Raw genomic sequence first — 24,785 nt, forward strand, 5'->3', positions numbered from 1 at the left:
ATCATGAAAACTTTTTTTTATCACATATATTTCATTTGAATTTTATGAAGCTATGTTTAAATCAAAATAAATTTAATATCCATTTTCAAAATGATCAATATGTGATATCATTTTCTTGCAAGAAATAATTTACATTTTAGCTTTGAACAAATACATCATTGATTACACTCGTTCTTAGGTTCGAATAAAGAAAATGGCCTCAGTTTTTTTTTCATTTTTTTATTTGGTCGCTGAAAAGGAAAAAATTATTTGAATGGATATAAACTATTAAAAAAGTTTGACTAAGTCAAATGTTTTCTTTCTTCCTGGTCTGGGCATTCGCTGTTGACCAATCAACATTTCGGCAGTGCAAAGACTCCTTGTTCTGTGAAAGGAATAGGTTTGTTGAAGATCAGAAATGGTCTGTTATTTCTACTGAATCTAAAATCGAAGATAATGTTTTCACAGTTCCAATCGAGAATCCAAGGTTTAAAAACCGCTTAAATCTCCTTGTTACTTTTAATCCAAATTTTGTACATTTTAAGATAACTCCTCCAACTGAAACATTTCAAAGATATGATTCTTCATCTGAGCCAACAATAGTAGACCAAGAAGCCTTAAAAGCGCGTTTTGAAATTGAAGAACATAAAAATGAAACACACATTACTTTAATTCGTTTAAATTCAAGAGTTGAAATTCAATTAAACCCATTCACAATTCATATATATGATCATGACAATCTCAAATTATCTGCTGGCTATGATGATAAATCAATTTTTGAAACAAATGTTAACAAAGAAGAATATCCAGATTTATTCAAAACAGTTGAATTTAACAAATACACAGAAACTCTTAAGAATGGCCCCACATCTGTTTCCATGTCATTTAAATTCCATGGTGATGTTAAATTCAGCGGATTAGCCACGCACACCCTATCGTTAAACCTCCCGTCAACCGTCAAAACCGGCGAAGCGGTTACCGATCCCATCCGATTTTTCAACACTGATATTAATCACTTTGAAGTCAACTCTGTTATGTCCATGTATGGATCCATTCCATTTTTAGTTGGTCATTCTACCGAAGAAAGCACAGGCTTATTCTGGTGTAATCCATCTGAGACATGGGTTGATGTTGATTCCGAAGAACATACCACACGATTCATTTCTGAGTCAGGTTTCATCGACTTTTTTGTCTTTTGTGGTTCTCATAAAGAAGTCATTCAATCATATACAACATTAACAGGTAAGCCACCAATGCCACAAATATTCTCGTTAGGATATCATCAATCACGTTGGTCATATACGTCAACAAATGAAGTCCGAACAGTCACCAAGTCATTAGACAATGCCATGATTCCACACGAAGCCATTTGGCTCGACTTAGATCACACTGACGATAAGAAATATTTTACGTTTGATTCAAAGAATTTCAAAGACATCAAAAATCTGACCAAAGAATTCTCACAAAATAACCGCCACATCATCACTTTGATTGACCCCCACCTCAAAGTTGAGCGCGATTACCAAATCTATTACGAAGCTAAAGAAGGGAACTATTTTATTAAGAACAAGAACAACAAAGATTACTTTGCCAATTGTTGGCCAGGCCGTAGTGGTTGGGTTGACTTTCTAAATCCATCAGCACGTGAATGGTGGTCCAAACAATATAATTATACATTATATCGTGGATCAAGTAAGTCAATATTCATATGGAATGATATGAATGAGCCAACAGTCTTTAAAGCGCCTGATGCAACATTACCACGTGATACAATCCATTACGGAGGTTATGAAGATCGTGATGTACATAATCTTTATGGACATTTTATGGTATTATCGACTTATAATGGATTAGTTGATAGAGATGAAGACAAGAATGAACGGCCTTTCATCTTAACAAGAAGTTATTTCGCTGGCACACAAAAATATTCATTCATGTGGACAGGTGATAACTCTGCTGATTGGGATCAATTACGTAATAGTCTTTCACAAGTATTAAGCTTAAGTATTTGTGGCTATAGTTTTTGTGGTTGTGATGTCGGAGGGTTCTTTAATTCTCCCGATTATGAACTATTAACACGTTGGTATCAACTTGGCGCATTTTGTTATCCATTCTTTAGATGCCATTGTCATCATTTAAGTGATCGCCGTGAGCCTTATACATTAAAAGATGAATGGTTCGAAGCAGCAAAGACTGCCATCCAAGAGAGATACAAATTGATTTACTTATGGTATACCGCTGCTTATCATTCATCGACTAATGGTACACCGATAATAACTCCGTTATGGATGGAATTTAATGATCCTGAAATCCAAGAAGTATCTTCACAAGTTTTAGTGGATGATATTCTTATGGTTAGTCCTGTATTGGAAAAAGGAGCGCATGAAGTTAATGTCTTCTTCCCGCGTAACTCGAGATGGTACGAGTTTAGGACATTAAACGAAATCAAAAACAATGGCGAAGTTATTTCAATACGTAACGTCGAAATTGAAGTTCCAGTCTTTATTAAAGGTGGGAAAATATTCGCATTGAAACAAACACTAAGAAAAAGTGCAACGGACATGTTAAATGACCCATTCGAATTGATCGTTGCACTTGACAATAAGTTTGAGGCAACAGGTGACGTTTACGTTGATGATGGTCATAGTTTTAACTTCAAAAAGAATAACGAATTCATTCATTTGAATGTCACTTTCGAAAATAACGTTCTGAAATTTGAAGGAGACGTTGATGCGAACAAAGATAGTGAATTCTGTCAGAACTTTGATGCTAAAATCGAAAAAATTCAAATCGCTGGTCTTGAAAAGATACCAAAAAGTATTAGGTCATCGAGAGAAGACGCTAAGATCCACTTCGAGGATGTGGACGGTGTTCTTGTAATTGATGCTGTAATAGGACTTAAGGAAGATTGTGCATTGACATTTGAGTACTAAAAAAAACAAATAAAAAATATTAAACATATCAAAATAAATAATTTTTATTATGCTCTGTGACGCGTTTTTAATAATGGAATTAAAATTCGAAGTTCTAAATGCAAAAATCATTTGGAAATAACAATTGTTATGAAAATTTGTGTTTTTAAAGTTGTTCTTTATGTTTTCTTGTATAAGAGCACAATAATAATTGCAACCAAAGCGACGACGCCAATGGTTACTCCAATAATTAAACATTTTTGATTTTAATCTTTAGTATACATAATAAAATGTATAAAAATGAAATGAAATATAGATTTAAAAAATCATAATGCTTTAGTGAAAGTTTCTTCATGCTAAGAGTGTGTTATGTATAAAAATTAATTTTGATATAACGTTTAAAAATATTTTAATGTCGAAAAGGCTGTTGCTCAACAAATTGTTCCTTCATATCGATATTTCATGTTGATGTAAATTTAGCTTTACCTCAAAACGTACATGGAAAGCATTGTCCTTATCATTTGTATAATAAAACTAATCAAAAAGGTTTTCAAAAACTAAAAAGAGAAAACAATTTCAAATAAAATTTTTATTGTAATGTCATCTCGAGAAGGATGGTTGTACAAAAAAGGGAAATTTTTTAGGAATTGGAAAAGGAGGTGGTATGTATTACAAGATAATCATTTAAGTTATTCCCAAAAACAAGGAAAAAGATCAATTAAAAGAATAAATCTTCAAAACGTACAAGCAATTGAAATATTAAATGAGGAAAATAAACAACAAGCATTTCAAATTGTGTTTTTTGGATCAAAAACTATAAAACTTTATGCGAAAAATAAAGATGATTGTATAAATTGGGTTGGAGCTCTTGAAAGAGAAAGAGCTCGAATTCAAACCAAATCTGATCAAAATTCAAAAGCCAAAAATAATGAGCCAAAAATTATTGGACTTCAAGATTTGAATATAATACGTGTTTTAGGTCGTGGTAAGTTTAGTAAAGTTAGTGTTGTTCGGAATAAGCATACAAAAAAACTATATGCAATGAAATCAATGAGTAAAAGACTTCTTGAAGAAATGGAGAATATTGAACAAAGTTTAACAGAAAAAAATATTTTATTCCAACTAAATCATCCATTTCTTGTGTCTGCACATTATTCATTTCAAACTCCACAAAAAATATTTATTATTCTTGATTATATTCCAGGCGGTGAATTATTTTCAAGACTAAGAGAAGAAGGACGTTTCAGTGAAGAACGTGTAAGATTTTATGCTGCAGAAATACTTTTAGGAATTGGATATTTACATAAAAAAGGATATGTGTATAGAGATCTTAAACCAGAAAATATTTTAGTTGATTATAATGGTCACATTAAAATCACTGATCTTGGACTTGCTAAAGGACAAATGAATTCTGACTCAACTACTACAACATTTTGTGGAACCCCTGAATACATTGCACCAGAAATGATTCAACAAATACCTTATACACGTTCTGTTGATTGGTGGAGTTATGGAATTCTTCTCTTCGAAATGATTTCGGGACTTCCTCCTTTTTATGATGAAAATACTAAAAAAATGTATCATAAGATTTTAACAGAAGATATTATCTTTCCTCCATATTTTTCGGATGAGGCTGCAGATTTAATATCAAAACTCTTAGATAGAAATCCATCAACAAGATTAGGTTCTTCTGAAAATGATGCAGAAGATATTAAGAGCCATCCGTTTTTCAATTCAATCAATTGGGATGATGTTTTAAACTTAAAATATACTCCCGAATGGATACCTGTAATAAGTAGTGAAACAGATACAAGTAATTTTGATGAAGAATTTACTAAAGAGGATGCAGTCGTCTCTTTCGAAGATGAAAGTCTTATTGTGAATGAAACTCAAAAGGCATTTGATGGATTCACATGCACGAAAGATGATTCACTTGGAGACATGTTAAATAATAAGTAATGATTTTTTCTAAATTTTAATAAATTATATTCAAAACTTTTAAAATAAAAATTGATTTTGGTCAAATTATTCTTAATTATAAAGATTTTAAGTAAAAACAAATATATTTATTGATTTTAAATAAATAAATATATATATAGAGCATTCCATTATATGCCAATGCAAACTAATTATTGACTTTACAATATAAGGAATAATATAATTTGATTTAAATTAAACATCGCCAAATGATATATATATATATATATATATATATAATATTTAATTAAATATTATCAGTGATGTTATTTTCTTGAAAATCTTTAGCAAATGGATCTTCTTCAATATGCGGAATATTAATTCCTGATGAGAAATTATATGTTTTCTCAGTTTCTTCAGAATTTGTATTTTCATTTTCGGAATCTGTTTCAGATTCTTTAGAATTTCGTTTTCGAATAAATAAAATGATAAGTAATAATATAATTAATATAACGATAATAACACAAACAACAACAATAATAATAACTGTCGTTTGATTATCATTTTGGTTGGAAACATCATTAGTTTCAACATTAAAATAATATTTTAAATAATATGAATAATATATAGTATATTGAATAATTGTATATTTGTAATAAATAAATTCTATATGCGTGAAAATATATGTTGTATTTAAATATGTTAAAGAATATGAATTAGTTAGAAATGAGTTATCGATAATAAATGTTTCTGTAATTAATGCTGATAATGAAATGGAATATGTTATGTTTCCATATGTACAACTTTGCATGAATGTATTTGATTGTGTAAATAAATTTGATTGCGTGTATGTGTTTGATATAGTATACGTATTACTATTCGTAAATGTATTTGTACTAATATTTAAATCAAAATGATATGAATATTCACAGCCTGGTTGTAATTTTTCGATTGCAAGTGCTTTACTATATGTATTTTCAGCAGCAACAATAATTATTTCAATACCTTCATCAAATGTTTGTGGAAATAATACCATATCGCATTTAATTGTTTCGTCATCCCTAAAAGTACAAAGATTTGTAATGTTCCAATTTTCAAGCGGAAGTGTTCCATTATTAATGTATGTTGTCCCATTATATATATCAAATGTTCCATTATGTTTTATGCCATTAAGAAAAATTAATGGAATCGAAGAAAGTTTCGTGTTGAGAATGGAATAAAAATGTATATTTAAAATTAAAAATGTCATTTTATGGCTGAATGTCAAACTAATAGATTGCACAGCAGAAGTTGGAATATCCTTTTTTTGAGCATACATGAAATTAAACCCTTTTTGATTTGAGATATTTTGATTACTTGTATCTTGAATCAATAAGTTTGAATTATTTAGATTTGTATTATATGGATAATAACAATACATATTTATAGGTAATCCAATAGCAGATGAATATTTTTTTGATGAATTAAAAAAATTATTGGATTTAGTGATAAAAGGAATATTACTTATATTCCCCTCTATAAATACACCAATTGTATCGCCTGACTCCCATGAATCTATGTATGAAAATAATATGATGTTAAGCATGGACAAAGTTTGTTTAAACATGTTATTTGTGATTTTGTCTCGCATACTACTTGGGACTTTGTTTTTAATAGCCATCAAATTTCTGAAATTTTCGGTATTTGAACCAGTAAATTCAGTTGATCTTGAAGATTCTTTATCTGTTATTTCGATTTGTCCTGGTGTTATAGCGATAGCAAGTGTTGCAGTTACAGGAGGCAATTGTGTTTTGATGTATTCATAAGAAAATATTGATGCAGCAAAAAAGAATAGCAATGTTTTAGTTTTGAATCAGCCTCGAACGGTTTCTTCTATTGTTTTTGACTTTGAAAGCATTCAATTTTCTATCGTTAAAGTTGTGCATGCTGTTAATTTACCTTTCACTAGAATTAGTAAATTAAATCATATTTTAAATACATATCTACAAAGCAAATTGCACTAAAGAACTCAAATAATGTCAAGCAAAATGATTCGTAATTAATTTTCAAAATCTAATGATTCATCATTGTTATTAATTTTTAATATTTAATTCTTATCTACCACTAGAACTTCCATTATCTTTATTTTTTCAAATTTTGTAAACATTAAATTTAGCAATATCACCACACCAATTGTAACATTGAGCTTATTAAAATTTGTATAAAAAATATATATATTTTATTCAAACACTTCTATAATACACAAATAAAATATGTTCATTTAACATTTCCTTTTCCCTTCGGAAGTTTGTTTTTCACAAAAATGTCCATTAAATACAAAGTATATGGATCAAGATTTTTCAAGTCAAAATCAACTGTACCAACGATTCTGTTGTACTCTGGTTGGTAGTGAGATAAAATTGCCATAAATTGATGAACATCTTTATCTGATTTGAGTTGAAGAATATTTTGTTTTAACTGATCAATATTAACATTGGGAATAGGTTGACGCGTAAAAGTTGCGCCAATCATTGGAACCGGAATAAATGTTTTGGATTCCAAAAAATCCTGATAATTTTGCCCAGAAGTTGGAAGATTGTTTGTAAAATTACTTAACTCTTCAACGAACCGTGAAATACAAGAAACCCATGGAGTTGAGTTTTGAGCTAAGATTGGTTTGGATTCATTTAATATCATTTTGTGGATTGCCATCAAACAAATCGAAAGTTCTGTATCAATACCAAGAAATCTAGTAATGTTGACCACAGTTTCATTCAGATCTTGAAAGTAATCAGTAGTTGTTTGATATTTATTGTGAATTAAAAAATCATAGATTCGAAAAAAATCGAGATTTTCCTGTGGATTTTGGAAAACAGTCTTAAACATCATTTCGAATGCTTTCCCTAAAGGTGAATTTAATGATTTTTCGAATATATCTAAACAAAATGAACAAATCTCTGTTTTCATCCTTTTTATTCACGTCACTTTTTGCAAAAGTGCTGTCCTATCGTTTACATAAAGCCAAATGTTATTATTTCTTCTTTATCTTCCAGATACATTATCTTCCATTTATGGCATAGACTTCGGCTCTCAAAATGTAAGGGTATCTATTGGCGTCCCAGGAAAGCCAGTCGCAATTGTTCCAAATGACGAAGGTTATCGAGCAACTCCAAATTATCTTGGATATGAACAAAACACTGAATTTACCAATGTATCTCAGGCGGAATGGGTTGTAGGAAGCAATGCAGCTAGGATTTATCAAAAAGATCCAAATCGTGCTGTAAAAAATCCTTTTCAATATTTCAACACAAATCAAGTTCCAATTGAAGGTGTAAATCCAATCACATTAGGAGCAATTACTCTTTCACTCTATTTGAAAAATTTCATGAAACAACACGATAAATTAATTATTACAGTTCCATCAATCTTTCCACCACAAGCAAGAAGGAGAATTGTTCAATCGTTATCCCTTCTTAACATTTCTTCTGCTCAAATATTAGATTCAAATGTTGCAGTTGCCACATTATATGCAATTGAAAGATTGAAAAAATCTAATGATCATGAAAACGTTACTGAAAACGTAATGTTTGTTGACATTGGATCCATTCAAACCGAAATATCCAACTGGAAATTTGAACGTTTAACTTCTGGTGTTATTCGAATTGAATTATTAGATTATCGTTTTAGTGATGAAATTGGTGGTGGATATATTGATGATGTACTTTATGAATATGTTGTTCAAAAGCTTCCATGTTCACCTACACCATCTGAATCTAAAAGTATTCGACAATTAATGATAAAATGCAAAGAACGTCTTGCATCAGGGCATGATCAATCCCTTAATCTTCTTGACATGTTTAATATTTCTATTCCTATTACCACAGCTCTAATTGATGAAATTGCATCAGGCATAATTTCAAAACTTTACAATTTATTTAACGGAATCCAAATTAACGGCTCCATTGAACTTATTGGCGGTTCAACACGACTTCCATCATTTCATAAAGTGATTCAAGAAAGATTTTCGAATCATTCAATTCGTCGCTCATTAAATTCAGATGAAGCTGTAGCATTCGGTGCCACATATTATTCCTCATTACAATCGGGAACAATTATTGGGTCACGTTTAGAAATAATTCGTCCATCCATATATGGCCTTGAATTCTTCTGTAATAATCGATTAACAAAACTTATTCGAACGGGAGAAATTAGTGATCGTAAATCGATTACAATGCATAAGTTTAAAGATTTTAATTTTTCATTATATGTAACAAAAGATATACAAAATGATAACATAACATCCAAAGTATATAACTCTGTTAGAAATGATTTTACTAACGTTAGTCTTCTCGGGTTAACAGAAATCACAAGGAACATTACAAATCGTATAGCAAATGGAAGTAAGCCATTCATACGTATTAATTTCGGTAGGTCTCAAGTTCTTGATTGTCATGATTATATATCGTCATCACTTTCTGCTAATGTATCCATTAATGTCAGCATTAAAGGCGAATATAATTCTCTTGAATCAGCACCAATGAATACGAATCTTCGAAGTAAATTAATGTTTTCCGATGAAATTAATTTCAACAAGACAAATAATATTAATTTCATCAAAGATTATATTAACACTTCAACAGAAAGAAAACTTCATGCTGAAGTATTAAATAAACTTGAAAGTTTTATCATCGATCTTCAAGATAAGATCCAATACGATAATGATTTCGCCGATGTTATAACAGACGAAGAAAAATCCGAAATCATAAACATATTATCACATGAAAAAGAAGCAATTGATTTCTCAGGCGCACGTGTCACAAGTAAAGAACTTGAAAAACGTTATGAGAAAATCGAAGAAAAACTTTCGGATATATTAAATCGATATAATGAATATAAACAACGGCCATTGTACATAATGAAATTAAATAAAACAATACAAAGGGCATATAACGAATTAGAAAAGGCGAATACTGATAATCAAACAATTTCCGAATTTAAGGAAATTATCCAAAAAGGCGAAGAAATGATAAATGATACATTAAAAATCGAACCGAAGAATAACCCAAACATATTCATTAAGGACTTACAAGAACAAGAACGAAGGCTATTGAGGAGATTCTCAAGTTTGAAGGCGCCACGTAAAGTGTATAAGCAAACAAATTCAACAACTAAAGTAAAAGATAATAATTCGAAAATGAATGTGACGAATAATGAAACTGATCATAGTAATAATCAATCAGAAATTATTCGAAATGACCAAAATGAATCAAATTTCTCAAAGGAATTGTAAACAAACACTTCAATATATTTTTTTATGTAATCGAAAGTATACAAATAACATTTGCAATATGTTGGAAATCGCAATTGTTTCGAATGGACTATAAAGCATCGACTTTTTGATGAAACTCATAGAAAAAGAGAAAAAGTTGATACGATAAATTCAAAGTGCTGTCATAACTATTCAAACAAAATTAAGTTCACAATTACCATACGATAGGTATATTGTGGTTACAAAATCGTTCAACAATTCATTTTCACCATCATACATATTAAATTTGATGTAAGAAATAAAAAAGAAACACATCAATTGTAAACTAATGCTTAGACGAAAAGCTATATTAGGAATATGCCGACTTTATTCGAAAGATTTGCAATAAATTTTTTTGTTTGCATTGAATAGCCGAATCAAATATATGATATTCAAACTCTTTCATTGTCACCTGAAATTACAATGATATGGCAGGCACGCATGCAAATAAATGGCACATTTTTTTTTTAAAAAGGAGCTACAAAAAAACTCTATCGGAGCGGTTATTATCGCAATCACAAAAAATTGTTTTCATATAAAAGTGACTATTTGCATTTTTCTTTTAAAACATAATATTATTAATGTTTCGTTTGATTTCCGAAAGCTCTTTATGTCACCGTACGAGAAAAATATTATTATTATTTTTCAAAATTTGTTGCCATATTTGAGAGCTATTATTGCCGCGTTTGATTGATATACAATTTGATTGACTAAGTTTGTTATCATTTTGTCTAAGTCTGTTGCCATAAATGAGTATATGAAATAATCTGCGATCATTATAATTCAAATATTTCCTAACAGATTGTGATTTGACAGTGATCGTTGTCATATGACAAGAGATTTTGAAAATGTTAATATGGCACGATTGCCCCCATTTGATAGAGTCTATATTAGACATATAAGAATTTATTAACATTGTGAATGTTGTGTGTTTTTTGTTATTGAATCAAAACAATACATGACTCAATCTGAAAACATTTGGTTTACGAACCTCTCAGAAATTTTTCTTTGAACAGTCTTCAAAATAGCAAACCGCTAAATTATATGAACTTTTTGAGAAAATTTTTGAAATATGCCACATATCTCAAATATATATATTTTTTTTAATGGCTCAGAACTTCAATAATCAATTTCTCGAACTTTTATCGTTCTTGAATCAGCAAGGAGGATTTGATATCAATGCCAAGTATGTTGGTTTATGAATATTTGGTGTTTCACATTAAAATTTGGTATTTTTTAAATTTTTCTCAAACACTATTTCAATGGGCATTCACCAAAGGTTACCCAGACGTTGTATGCGGTCTTCTTCAGATAAAGGGATTGAATATCAACCAATCGGATATTTATTCATTTTTTTTAAAATTTGTTTTAAAAGTATGATGACTTATAAAAATGTTCGGAAATTATTTCAATTATTTAATACACCACTTATGTGGGCATCATGGCATGGTTACACAAAGGTAGTTAAACAACTACTTGAAAAAGGCGTCAATGTGAACGATAGAAATATTTATTTTTTGAATACAATGTTTTTTTTAATAATTCGAGATTTTACAATGATATTTGGTATATATTTTAATAGTTTAAGACTGCATTGATGTATGCAAGTGAGCATGGTTATTCAAAAATTGTTAAAATCTTCTTAAATACTGAAGGAATTGAAGTTGGTGCAAAGGATTTTTATTCAATATTATTAAAAATAATTTCATTAATTTTATGCTTTCATATGATTTTTGGAGATTATTTCAATTTATTGGCACAGTACTTTCTTATGCAACAGAAACCAATCGTCCCGAGATTGTGGAATTACTACTTAACCCAGCATCTAAAAAAGATAGAAGCAAGAATAATAACAAGATGGCTCCTCTTCAGAAGGTAATCGATAGTGATTCTGATGATATTTGTTTGTTATGTTTCATGTTAATTTTAGTGATTTCATATTTCAAAATTTCATTTGATAATTATTTTAATTATTTGAAACTAAATATACAAAAGCATCTAAAGAGAGTACCAAAGAAACTAGTAAGTCTACAACCATTACAAATGAACTTGATTTCAACTCAAGAAATATTTTTTTGTTTTATTTCATATTGATTCAAAATAACATTTGGTAATTGTTTGATTAATTTGAAACTCCGTTACTTTTTGCCGCAAAGTATAATTATCTCAATTTAGTTAGAGCTTTACTCGAACTCGAATCCATAGAAGTCAACACGATGAATATTTCTTTTATTTGTCTGACGTTTCAATATATTATTTGGTAATTGTTTTAATTATTTAAAACTGCGCTCATGTTAGCAATACAAAACCATAATACAGAAATAGTGAAATTGCTACTTGAATATGATGCAGATATTCACATTCTTGATATTTATTAATTTTGCTTGGTATTTATTTAAAAAATTTGAAATTTCAACATAATATTAGGTGATTCATTAAAAATTATAAAAATGTACTCACGCTTGCAAGTGAAATTTGGGCTATTGATATTCTCAAGCTACTTATCGAAAAAGCAGAAAATCCATCGTGTACAAACATCAGAAAGCTATAAAAAAATGCAATAATTCAAGATCTTATTCATCAAAAATGTTTTATCTATATTAGAAATAATCAAGATCTTATGTATGAAAAAAATTAAAAAAAAAAAAAATATTAAATTTATGGATTCAATTTTCATCCAAAATCCGTAAATAATGTTTTTACATATATATGCTTTCTTCTTCAATAATAGCACTATAAATTATGGTATGAATTGTAAAGTACACGTTAAAACAGCACTTTATCATCATTACAAGAAGTTGATTCATTATTTAATGAAATCTCAATATTAAAAGAATGAATACGTAACATTTGCAGAACTTAAAAGCCATAGAGATACTATGGAAGATTCATTAATCGTGTTTCCTAATATTAGGAATTCCCAACTTTGATTTGTTTTGTGTTTGATGGACATGGACGAAGTTATACTTCTACAATTTGCTCATATGAAATTATAAAATATTTTCAATCATGTGATTTAGCAGAAGATGAAATCATTAAAAAATTCATTGAACAATTTTTCGAATGTATATTACTGAAATTAAAAGAAATGAATGTTAAAGATGGTTCAACTTTAGCTTTAACATTAGTGTCTAATAATGAAATCATAATTTCACATCTTGGCGATTCACGAGTTTTATTAGTTGAAGAAAATGGTGAAAGTAGACATGTAACAATCGATCACAAACTTGATGACAAAAATGAGATAAAACGAATATTAAAGGAAGGAGTTAAAGTTCAAAGGAGAAGAGTTAGCGGAACACTATCTATTACACAATGCTTAGGCGATTTCTATATACCTGGAATAGGTAGAACACCAACAACAGTTAAACTGGAGTTAACACATGAAGATAAATGGCTGATTTTGGATGCGACGGATTATTCGATTTGATTACAAATGAAGAATTTGCTAAAATTGCAATGAAGGCTGATAATCCGACAGAATTGGCTTACGATTTGAGAAATATAGCATACCATAGATAGAGCCCTGATAACATATCGGTAATTGCGGTGGATTTGCAAAAGAAAAAAACTATTTAATGTATTTGAATGTGTAAGCGAGTTGTTGTTTTCTGTTTCTATTATATATAAATTTATTCTTTAATGTTAAAATATTTATTTATTGTTGAATATTCGAAACACACCGCATTCTGTCAAAGCATATGCTTATTTACAATTAACGAATAAACTTATTTACTAGCACACAATATTTTTGTATTCTGTTAACGTTTTAATAATTTTATTTATTCTCAATGAGTTCTTTTTTAAAATTTCTTATTGTTTGCTTTGCTCATCGAACAACGCGAAGCTTATTCTTGTGAAATTCCGATACTAAATATTCAATTGAAATTGTGAAATTGTTAGCGGAAATGAATTTATGATTATATGTATCTCTTGGTTGACTCAGTACAAAAATGATAGCAAATTATTAGTTCAAGCAAGCTTAATCCAGTTGGTGAAAATAAAACGCGGCCGTTTAGAGGAGTACTCCTCAAAATTCTAATGCGTCATTGCCGTTAATTGTGTAGAAGTGAACTTTTTGAGCGTTTTTCTTTCATTTGTCCGTTAATGTTGAGCGATATCACTTTCTTTCTTTCATTTTTTTGTTGTTTTGGCAATTGAAATGAGGGAAATTTCTGTCACTTTTCGATAAAAACATTACGTTTTCAGCTTTGTAAACAGCTTCCGATCGCAAAAACAACAAAACATGCATCAACAAAAGTTAAATCAATGAACCAACGAAAACGCGGCGCGGTTGAAACTCTCTGTATCGTTTTTGACTGATTTATTAGCAAGTTTCTCAAGTTTTCTCGCAAATGTGTTCTTTCTTTCTGGTTTTACCCATGTGTTTCTTTTGCTTATTACAAACCTCTCCAAAAAATTCAGGTTCAAAGATTTTTAGTGATCAATTATCTATTTCTCAAACTCTCAAACATTCTCCTTATTTCACTTTAGAATCCAAAGGGCATACATGTTTACCTATCTCAGCCCATAACAAGGAGTGTGTATCCATTAAAATCACAAAATTTATTATGCAAACAGCGAATGAATCAAATACATTTAATTATATCACAGAAGAATATCAGCATCATTCCCCTTTATTAAAGTTACCGATATCATATGTTAAACATTATTTCAAATTCTTTTCTTTGACATTTAATCATTTTTCATTAAAAGCTCATTTACCAATTTCAATGAATAATAATTTCATGAAGAAAATGTTCAAATTCAATGAAAATGCTCAAGTTCTAACGTATAACTTTTTTATTTTGGGATTTTTTTTCTTTTATGAAATCAAATTTTTAATGAATAAATTGAAAGCAAACGAAAAGAAAAAACAGAAAAATATTTTAATTTTTGTTATGTTTTTCATGAACTCTTATGAAATATTTTATGAAAATACTTCAACACTTACAATCATAAATTCAAATGAATTTAATGAAATTTCTCAATATAAAAATATAACGAAATATATAATTATCAGTGAAAATATTTATGAAATTCCAGGCAGTTCATTTACAGAATGGTCTTCAGTTGTTTCAGTTGATTTTGGTAATTCAGTCACAACTATTGGAAGTTATGCATTTTCGTCATGTTCTAAATTAGTTACGATTATAATTGGAGAAAATGTTACAGAAATTGGTGGTTCATCATTTTCAATGTGTTCATCGATCAAAAACATTACAATTCCAAATTCAGTTACAACAATTGGAAATTCAGCATTTTCAATATGTTCTAATTTAACTTTATTAACACTTGGCTATGGAATAAAAGAAATTGGAGGTTCAGCATTTGGTAATTGTTATAATCTTGAATGCATTTATTATTATGGAGACACCGAACCAGAAATTAGAGTAAATGCATTTTTTAATGTATCAACAAGTGTTATCACATATCCAACATATGTAGGAAGTAAATTTGGAAATTTAGATGTTGCCAAAGACAACACAGAAGGAACATGCGAACCACTTCTAACGCATTCATTTAGTCAGTCAAATACATTTACTGCATCACTTCAAAGTGATATTTCATTATCATTTTCATACACATTAACAATTACATTATCAATTACACATTCATTAACTATTTATGAAACAAAAACGAAAACATTTTCATTATATATAAGTAATTCGACATTTTCATATATTGAAACAGAATTTATTTATTACAATTACACAATTGTTATTTATTCGACTTATTATAATTATTATTCCAATTTCTTTACAATGTTTTACACTTCCGATGAAAATTCACCAAATGGAATTACGACAAATGCTTTGATTGGAATTATTTGCGGATCATTTGCATTTGTTTTGATCATTGTTGGAATTGTTATATTTTTAGTGAAAAGTAATAAGAAGAAAGAAAAATCGAATTCAAAGTTACAATTTAAGGACACGACAACGTCAAGTACAAAGCAAATCGAAGAAGTAAATAGTTTAGTTGAAGATATTGCGAAAGAAGATGAAGACAATTGGCTATGAATAAAATGTGTAATAATGAAAATTTTTTGATTTAATTTTTATACAAATTAAGTGTTGTCATATAAAATAAAATGAAATCATATTAACGATCATATCATTTTGACTTTAAAATGTTTTGAATTAGTTTATTTGATTATGGAATTTTAAATTTTATGATGTTTAAATAGTATCACTGACTTTAAATATAATAATGTAAATATTGTTGCACAACGATCAATAATTTTGAATTATGATTGTGTTTACATTAAATGTTAGCTTTTGAATAAAATTGGATAAACTTTAATTGAATTCATTATTCTCAAAATCTAAAAATATTTTATAGATTGAAGATACAATGTAATTGATTTCGGACATAAAGAGCTCTTAATCTTTTGTTTATTTCATATAAAATCATAAATATTCAAACAAGAAATAGCTGAATTGCCAATGTTATAAAAAAGTATTAATTTTATGATGATGGAAACATCTTAGATAAATGAACGGCACACCAAATTAAAGCATAAATTTAGTTCTATAACATATATTCATTATGTTATTTAAAAGTGTATTTATAATGTTATAAAGCTGTTTCTTTGATTGTCGTTTTAAAAGATCGATTCAAATATCTCAAAATTGGTTTGAAAAACGACAATAAAACAACAGGTTTTTAAAAGTTTAACCGTGAGATTTTAAACTTTTGAGATAGCCGATGTGTAATTGGTGAAGGTCTATATATATATTACAAGCTGAAAAATGAGGATCTTTCTTTTATTCAGCATTTCGATCATGATGAAACGATTTATAACCGATACAAAGCTTATTACACCTTATGTTGTTCAAAAAGAAATATTACAAATACAAAACCACGAAAACATGAAAAGTATGACTTACAAATGTGATGGGGATGTATCAATTAATGAAATTATGAACAAAAAATTAAAAAGATTTAACAATAATTATAAAGTTTTGATAAACAAATTATTTTTAAATTTGATACCATATAATGAATCTACAATAGTTGTACATCAGAATTTTAATAACAAACGAAAAATTCAAAGAACATATTTTTCAAACATTTTGGAAAAATACTTTGAAATTGATATATTTGTCAAAAATGGTATATTTGATAAATCATACAACAAATCTTATGAATATGTATATCCTATAAAACGTGAATTTTCACATTTTTTGATGATGCGAAACCACAACGAAGAAGGACCAAACATTTTGAATGTTTTACATCATTTAACCATCATTTTTTCAATTACATTTCCGGTTATTTATATCAAATTTTATCAGAAAAACACAATTTCAGTTCAGAAAATATTAACGACCAAATATACATTGAAAGTAAAAGATAAGAAAAAAATTGAAAATATTTTAATTTTTGTTATGTTTTTCATGAACTCTTATGAAATATTTTATGAAAATACTTCAACACTTACAATCATAAATTCAAATGAATTTAATGAAATTTCTCAATATAAAAATATAACGAAATATATAATTATCAGTGAAAATATTTATGAAATTCCAGGCAGTTCATTTACAGAATGGTCTTCAGTTGTTTCAGTTGATTTTGGTAATTCAGTCACAACTATTGGAAGTTATGCATTTTCGTCATGTTCTAAATTAGTTACGATTATAATTGGAGAAAATGTTACAGAAATTGGTGGTTCATCATTTTCAATGTGTTCATCGATCAAAAACATTACAATTCCAAATTCAGTTACAACAATTGGAAATTCAGCATTTTCAATATGTTCTAATTTAACTTTATTAACACTTGGCTATGGAATAAAAGAAATTGGAGGTTCAGCATTTGGTAATTGTTATAATCTTGAATGCATTTATTATTATGGAGACACCGAACCAGAAATTAGAGTAAATGCATTTTTTAATGTATCAACAAGTGTTATCACATATCCAACATATGTAGGAAGTAAATTTGGAAATTTAGATGTTGCCAAAGACAACACAGAAGGAACATGCGAACCACTTCTAACGCATTCATTTAGTCAATCAAATACATATGCACAGTCAGATTCAATTTCAATCTCAGCATTATATTCATTTAGTCAATCGAATACATTTTCTATTTCGAATACATTTACTGCATCACTTCAAAGTGATATTTCATTATCATTATCATTTTCATATACATTAACAGTTACATTATCAATTACACATTCATTAACTATTTATGAAACAAAAACGAAAACATTTTCATTATATATAAGTAATTCGACATTTTCATATATTGAAACAGAATTTATTTATTACAATTACACAATTGTTATTTATTCGACTTATTGTAATTATTATTCCAATTTCTTTACAATGTTTTACACAGATAATAATGATAATCAAAATAACGATAATAAAACAACGATTATTATCATTTCTGTTTGTGTAATTGTTATAGTAATAGTCATTATCATATTATTAATTATATTAATGAAACATATTCGAAATAAAAAAGAAGAAATTTATGAAAATGATAAATCAGAAGAAAATGAAAACGAAACGACGAATACATTTACTACTGGAATAAGTAACATAAATATTGCAGAAGATCCATTTGCCGAAGATTTTCAAGAAGAAAAATTTATTGAACAAATATAATTTTCAATATTAGATATTTGTAAATTTTGTAATGATAATTATAAATATTATATGAATCTTATGAAATCAAATATTTTGATGATCCATAACATTAATGCATTACATCTTCTTAAAAATAACTTTAAAATTTTTGTAATGATATTAAATGGATATGATCAAATATCTTTAATACATTCAATACGATGAATAATGATGTATAAATATCAAAGAACATATGGCTTATTTACATCACAAACTATAACTTTCACACTTACACTTAATTAACATGGAACTAATTATCAATCAATCAATAATAAAAAAATAAGTGCCAATGGTAAAATAACATATTCAAAATTAAAAAGTAAAGCGAAAGTAATAAATCAATTCATAAATGATGAAGTAAATTAATGCTATAAATAAAAATGAAAATAAATTTAAAAATGTTTATTTATTGTAAAACTATTTTAGAAATGAGTGTTAAGAAGCATAAAACCATAATGTGTATAATGTAAATCCAACATTCCGTTTAAATAGATTTAAAAAATTGAATAGTTTCAAACATCATTAAAAATGCAGTAAATTGATTTAGAGTCAATGAAAAACAACTCGAAGAAATATTACGTTGCAATTATTTTTTTGATTTTGTCATGAATATAATTTATAATCATTGAATATATTCATTTTTGTGTTATTATTTACCTGTTGGTTTTATTTGTGTTGTTGTTTTAATAAAGAGAACTCATTTATAAGAAGACTAAACTATTGGGAGACCGAAAAAACAAATTCAAGAAATAAAGTTAAACATTCCAAATGTCACGAATGAAGAATGTTTAAAAGATAAAAATTAGTTCAAAAATTCTGAAAGAATTTAGTGGAAGATTAAATTTTTTTTGAAATAGCACAAGTTTTAATTATAAGTAGTAACAATGAAGAAGAAGCTATAAATTTCCTTCATACAATGATTTGATATTAATAACCATTAAATAATAACTCCAACATAAGTTTTTCAAATTAATTTAACTATTCTTTTATTTTTTTTGCAAAACGTTAAATCACTTCAGGTGTATTTGTTTATAGACATGTGACATGAAACTTTTTTTTTAAAAATCAATTGAAAAAATTAGTTAAAACAATAAGTTGAAAATATTTTCATTTTTCTGTTTGCAATAAATGCAAAATAAAACATATTTAAAGCGTTTTCTGTCATTACCTTTTCATTGTTTATTCATCGAGCATGTCCTTCTCCTTCAAGTATTCATATATCTGAAGTAATCGCGTGTACTTTTCGATCCTTTCTCCGCGTGCTGTTGATCCAGTCTTTATCGCCTGCGCTCCAATCGCCACAGCCAAGTCGGCGATCACTGAGTTGCATGTTTCGCCAGACCTATGACTTACCATAACGTTTTGTCCCGCGTCGAGAATAAGTTTTGCTGCTTCCATCGCTTCGCTTATTGTACCGATTTGATTTACCTTTAGTAACAATGCGTTGCACCATTTCCCTTCAAGTCCCTTGCGAATAGTGTTTGGATTTGTTGTGTATAAATCATCGCCAACAAGTTGGCACTTTTCGCCGATAGCCTCATTCAATTTGACCCAATGTTCGTAGTCCTTTTCATGCAATCCATCTTCGATTGAGACAATCGATGGATGTTTTTCGATTAAGTCCTTCCAATATTGTATCATTTCATCGCCGGTCTTCTTAACGCCAACTTCAACTTCATATAATTTACTTTCTTCATCATAAAATTCGGATGCTGCTGCGTCAAGGCCAATGCGAATGTCCTTTCCGGGTTCATAACCGGCATCACGTATCGCATCTTCGATGATCGAAATTGCTTCTTCTGGTGTGTTGAGAAGTGGCGCATAGCCTCCTTCGTCGCCAAGGTTCTTAGCGGAGATGCCATATTTCTTGACAAGTAATGCCCCAAGTTTTTGATATGTCTCAGCTACCATACGAAGTTGGTCTGGATATGGAATGCCTGGTGCTGGTGAGGCCATGAACTCTTGTAATTTGAGATTACCACCTGCATGCTTGCCACCATTGAGAATATTGAAATATGGTGTTGGCAATTTGTACTTCTTGGGAAGATTATCGCCATGGTATTGACGTGCAAGGTATTCGAAGAGTTGGAGGCCTTCAAGTGAGGCTCCAGCTTCGGCAAGAGCAAATGACGTGGCGGTACATGCATTTCCTCCAACTTTTTCCTTAAGTTCTGTGCCATCGGTTTCACAAATGATCTTATCAAGGGCTTTGAGATCATTTAATGACTTACCTTGAAGAGCTGGTGAAAGAATAGTGGATACATTTGTGGAGGCTGTGATTGTTCCTTTGCCACCATAACGTGGTGATTCCTTATCACGAAGTTCACGTGCTTCATTAGAACCTGTGGAGGCACCAGATGGAGCAGAAGAACGTCCTGCTAAAATAACTTCACCAAGATATTTAACATAAACATCGGTTTCAACAGTAGGATTGCCACGGGAATCAAGAACTTCACGACCTACAAGATGATCAATAACAGGTGCAGCAGCCTTTTGCTTAAATAAGCGGGAAAGAAAACCAAAAGCATCTTCTGGTTTTTTGTCAAGAAGTTCGTTCATAGCGTTTTGAAGAATTTCGGTGACTTGATGCTGTTTAAGATATTCAGCAGCAGCTGATTTGTTATCAGACATAAAAAAGTGATCTGGCCATTTATATTCCGGTTGCCCAGATTCAAACGATCAGATTTTCACTCAATTTGAATTTTTCAATATAACGATAAAAAAATTCCCAAATTATAAAATCATTTTCTTTCATCAAATTTATTAATAAATTTTTATCGCATATTTGAAACATAGTTATGGAATGTTTTTAATTTTCTATTGGATTTTGCTATTATTCTTCATTTATTTTTTTTAAATTAGCAAATTGAGAGAATAAAATACGGAAGTTTCATACTAAAAAACATATTATGCTGAAGATAGAAACTTTAGAAATAACATAGAAAGATAAAAAATTGGAGATAACTTCAAAAAAAAAATTTCGAAAAATAAAAAATTTATAAAAAAGTGACAAAAATGACATCGGCATCAGATGCTGAATGGGAAGAATTAAGGAAAGAAATGCTCCAATTTTTCAAGGAGTTTGATGTTAACAATACAAACCAACTTGGGCTTGAAGAAGTTGCAGCTATTTTAAAATCAGTTGGTTTAAGATGTACAATTGAAGAAGTTCGAGAAATGATAAGTCAAGTAGCTACACCAAATGCCACATCAATTGACTTTGAACAACTCATGAACATACTCAAAATTCATACACATCAAGAAGATGAAGATGAAACCATACGCCAAGCATTTGAAGCTATTGATATTGACGGCGATGGCCTCATTTCAGCCGAAGATATACAATGCTTCATGCAAAGTATTGGAGAAGATTTTGACAGAAAATATGCAGAAAGAATGCTCAAAGCTGCAACAGGAAGCAAAGAAACGCCAGTCGACCTTGAGCGTTATCGCCTTGTTCTTAAGTCACGCTGGGGCAAAGCCGAGCAACCAAAGTAAACAATATTAAACATTCTAATCATAAATCCTTATTCCAAATAATGATTTTGTTATTTCTAACAAGCACTTCAGTAATAGTACTTTATTAAACTCAAATAATTTATTTTTAATATTTTTTTAAGTTTTTGTTGGTGAAATTATTATTAGTATTTTTCATTATGGGCCAATTTTTGATTATTGTCGCACAGAAGCTTTCACATAAAGCGGTTATTTTATCGGTAAAATAATAACACTATTGCTTATAAAACATTCATTAATCTTGATGATGATTTCTGAAAATCAAATCATGTTGATTTCCTCCTTTCACGATTTGAATTGCGGGAAAGGGAGAATTGCGCAGTATGCTTTATGTGCATATGCGTTGTTGTCACATGATTTTGTTATTTATTAAGTTGCAGCATTTTTGATCGAACAGTTATCAAAAAGTCGAATTTCACTACAACCGTTTTTTAGTGTCATTTTTTCAAAAAACGATACACAACCTCCACATCAAAACGCATCAAATACAAATTACCATTTACAAAACATCACTCGAGAGACATTAAAGCTTCTTCTCTTGATCTCGACTTCCTTTCAGACGTATAAAGTTCGGCCAACTTACCGAAAACATTCTGCATATATTCCATTCCATCTTCAGATTGCTTTTTCACTTGGCTCACAATCTGTTTTTTCTGGGATTTTACTTTGTTAATGAATTCGTCTCTTTTTCTTGAAGGTTTTATGTATAAATTATATTCTCTTGTATCAGTTTTCATGACAAAAGCACGATCGATCATTCTATCAATAGGGAACATAGAGAATCGAATTTGCGTTAATGGAACAGCATCATGATAAGTTAATTTGTTCGAAGAGAAAAGATGTTTCTCACGTTTTGTCGTTATTAATAAAATGTCGTTCATTACGAACATTACAACTGCACCAAGTAAATGGCCATCATTGATATCAACAAAATGAGCACGCGTTTGCATAAGATAACGTCGACCTGGCTTAAGAAGACACATAAAAATTGGAATTTTGTTAACACTTTCGGCAATTGTCAACAATTGCATTTGCGATGTTTGATCACTTTTCTCGGCATTCATCGTGGCACCGACTTCTGATATCATATCAAGCGCATCTTTGAACGCTTTGTTCTCATTTGGATATGTTTCGATTGGAAAATATTTGATGACACGTTCGAACAATAATTTGTATCCGGCAATTCGCTGCGTCGGTAATATCAAAAGATCTTCGATTTCGCGGCATTTGGAACGTGGATTGAACAATGCCTCTTGAAGAAATTGATTGAACTTTCGATTCTTTTTTAGCTTCTTGAGAATAGCTTCAGAGTTCTCTGTAGCGCTAAGGTATTGTGGATATATTTGTTGGAACTTTGGGACAATTTCGATGAACGCATTTGCTATTCGAAGATATACTTCATGACTTGGAAATGAACTACGAAGTTGTGGTGCGACTTCATCGATAACGTTGATAATTCCGAACTGGTGGACATCACGAATTTGATCAATGTTACCAAATAATTGACCGAGTGTAGATGAGTCAATTAATGGATTCTTCGATGTAATGGTGCGATCTAATGGTTTGTAGTATACTTCGTGACAAATTGATAGGGAATCGACATAGTTTCTTTCGGTTTCGATTAATTCACGGATAATACTACGCCGTTTAGTGTCTTTGGCTAATCGAATTTGAACTACTGCGCGTTTAATAACACGTCTGATAATTCGAAGAGCACGTGCTTCTGTCATTTGAAGTTGTAATTTTTTGATATCTCCGGTTGAAAAAACTTCTGTCCTCGGATATGGCATAATTGGTTCTATCTTCGGACGCGCTATTGTCTTTTTGATATCGCCTTCTTCGGAAGCTATTGCTGGGATTGCCGGATTTGATAGAATTGGCTTTAATGGTTTAACGCGTCTTGTGTGCCTACGCATTCGTGTCTTATGCGGTGGGTCAATTGGTGCTGGCGAGTCTTTAAGCGCGGAAGGAGGCACCAACATGGGACTTATTTTCGCTGGTGAACCAGACATTTGCTTAAGGGTTGACACCTTCAGTACTCTGAAAAAGTTTAAAAAATTGAAATGAATAGACACTGTCTTTTTGACGCTACCATTTGACTTGGAATAAACGTTCGCAAATAACCATCAAACTTCTGACAGTTCAAGCACAAAAATCATTTTCACGTAATTTGTTACTGTTGTTAAACTTTTTGTTGCGAATGCGCTTTAGATTTAAACTTTTTATGTTTTGTGATATATTCGAAAATTACATTTCGAATTAGAAGGAAATGGAAGTGTACACATAGTAAGGACACTATAAAGGATTTAAGTTTTAACGAAAAGGAAAAAAAATCGTTGGATTTGTGAAATTTTGTTGGTTAAAAATACATTTTATTAAAATTACTGTGTGCCTACTTTCTGTTCTGCTTGTTTGGCTTGCATGCTTTGATAGTATTCTATCTGGGATGACATTTTTGAAACTTGTGATTCTAATTGTTGGATTTGTTTTTCTAACTCTGATGTGACAGTTATGTAGTGGTGGTCG

General features: G+C 29.6%; 6 protein-coding genes across 6 annotated transcripts; 4 read left to right on the forward strand and 2 right to left on the reverse strand.

Annotated features, from left to right (window-relative positions):
- Nucleotides 1-290: 290 nt before the first annotated feature.
- On the forward strand, nucleotides 291-2,912 carry GO595_006549 (glycosyl hydrolase; the record flags this gene model as incomplete). The annotated part of the gene is made up of 1 exon (XM_067919914.1): nucleotides 291-2,912. The coding sequence occupies one exon, from the start codon at nucleotides 291-293 to the stop codon at nucleotides 2,910-2,912; it is 2,622 nt and encodes an 873-aa protein (XP_067773427.1).
- Nucleotides 2,913-3,965: 1,053 nt separating this feature from the next.
- On the forward strand, nucleotides 3,966-4,850 carry GO595_006550 (AGC family protein kinase; the record flags this gene model as incomplete). Its single annotated transcript, XM_067919915.1, has 1 exon — nucleotides 3,966-4,850. One exon carries the CDS (start codon nucleotides 3,966-3,968, stop codon nucleotides 4,848-4,850), a length of 885 nt encoding a protein of 294 aa, XP_067773428.1.
- Nucleotides 4,851-7,812: 2,962 nt separating this feature from the next.
- Nucleotides 7,813-10,077, forward strand: GO595_006551 (dnaK protein; the record flags this gene model as incomplete). The annotated part of the gene is made up of 1 exon (XM_067919916.1): nucleotides 7,813-10,077. One exon carries the CDS (start codon nucleotides 7,813-7,815, stop codon nucleotides 10,075-10,077), a length of 2,265 nt encoding a protein of 754 aa, XP_067773429.1.
- A 9,845-nt stretch (nucleotides 10,078-19,922) lies between these two features.
- GO595_006552 (enolase family protein) lies at nucleotides 19,923-21,374 on the reverse strand (the record flags this gene model as incomplete). Its single annotated transcript, XM_067919917.1, has 1 exon — nucleotides 19,923-21,374. One exon carries the CDS (start codon nucleotides 21,372-21,374, stop codon nucleotides 19,923-19,925), a length of 1,452 nt encoding a protein of 483 aa, XP_067773430.1.
- A 384-nt stretch (nucleotides 21,375-21,758) lies between these two features.
- Nucleotides 21,759-22,241, forward strand: GO595_006553 (calmodulin-like protein 4; the record flags this gene model as incomplete). The annotated part of the gene is made up of 1 exon (XM_067919919.1): nucleotides 21,759-22,241. One exon carries the CDS (start codon nucleotides 21,759-21,761, stop codon nucleotides 22,239-22,241), a length of 483 nt encoding a protein of 160 aa, XP_067773431.1.
- A 527-nt stretch (nucleotides 22,242-22,768) lies between these two features.
- GO595_006554 (RhoGEF domain containing protein) lies at nucleotides 22,769-24,271 on the reverse strand (the record flags this gene model as incomplete). The annotated part of the gene is made up of 1 exon (XM_067919920.1): nucleotides 22,769-24,271. The coding sequence occupies one exon, from the start codon at nucleotides 24,269-24,271 to the stop codon at nucleotides 22,769-22,771; it is 1,503 nt and encodes a 500-aa protein (XP_067773432.1).
- Nucleotides 24,272-24,785: the final 514 nt, after the last annotated feature.

The sequence above is a fragment of the Histomonas meleagridis genome (assembly GCF_020186115.1).
Source record: "Histomonas meleagridis strain 2922-C6/04-10x chromosome Unknown contig_44, whole genome shotgun sequence".
Lineage (NCBI taxonomy): Eukaryota > Parabasalia > Tritrichomonadida > Dientamoebidae > Histomonas > Histomonas meleagridis.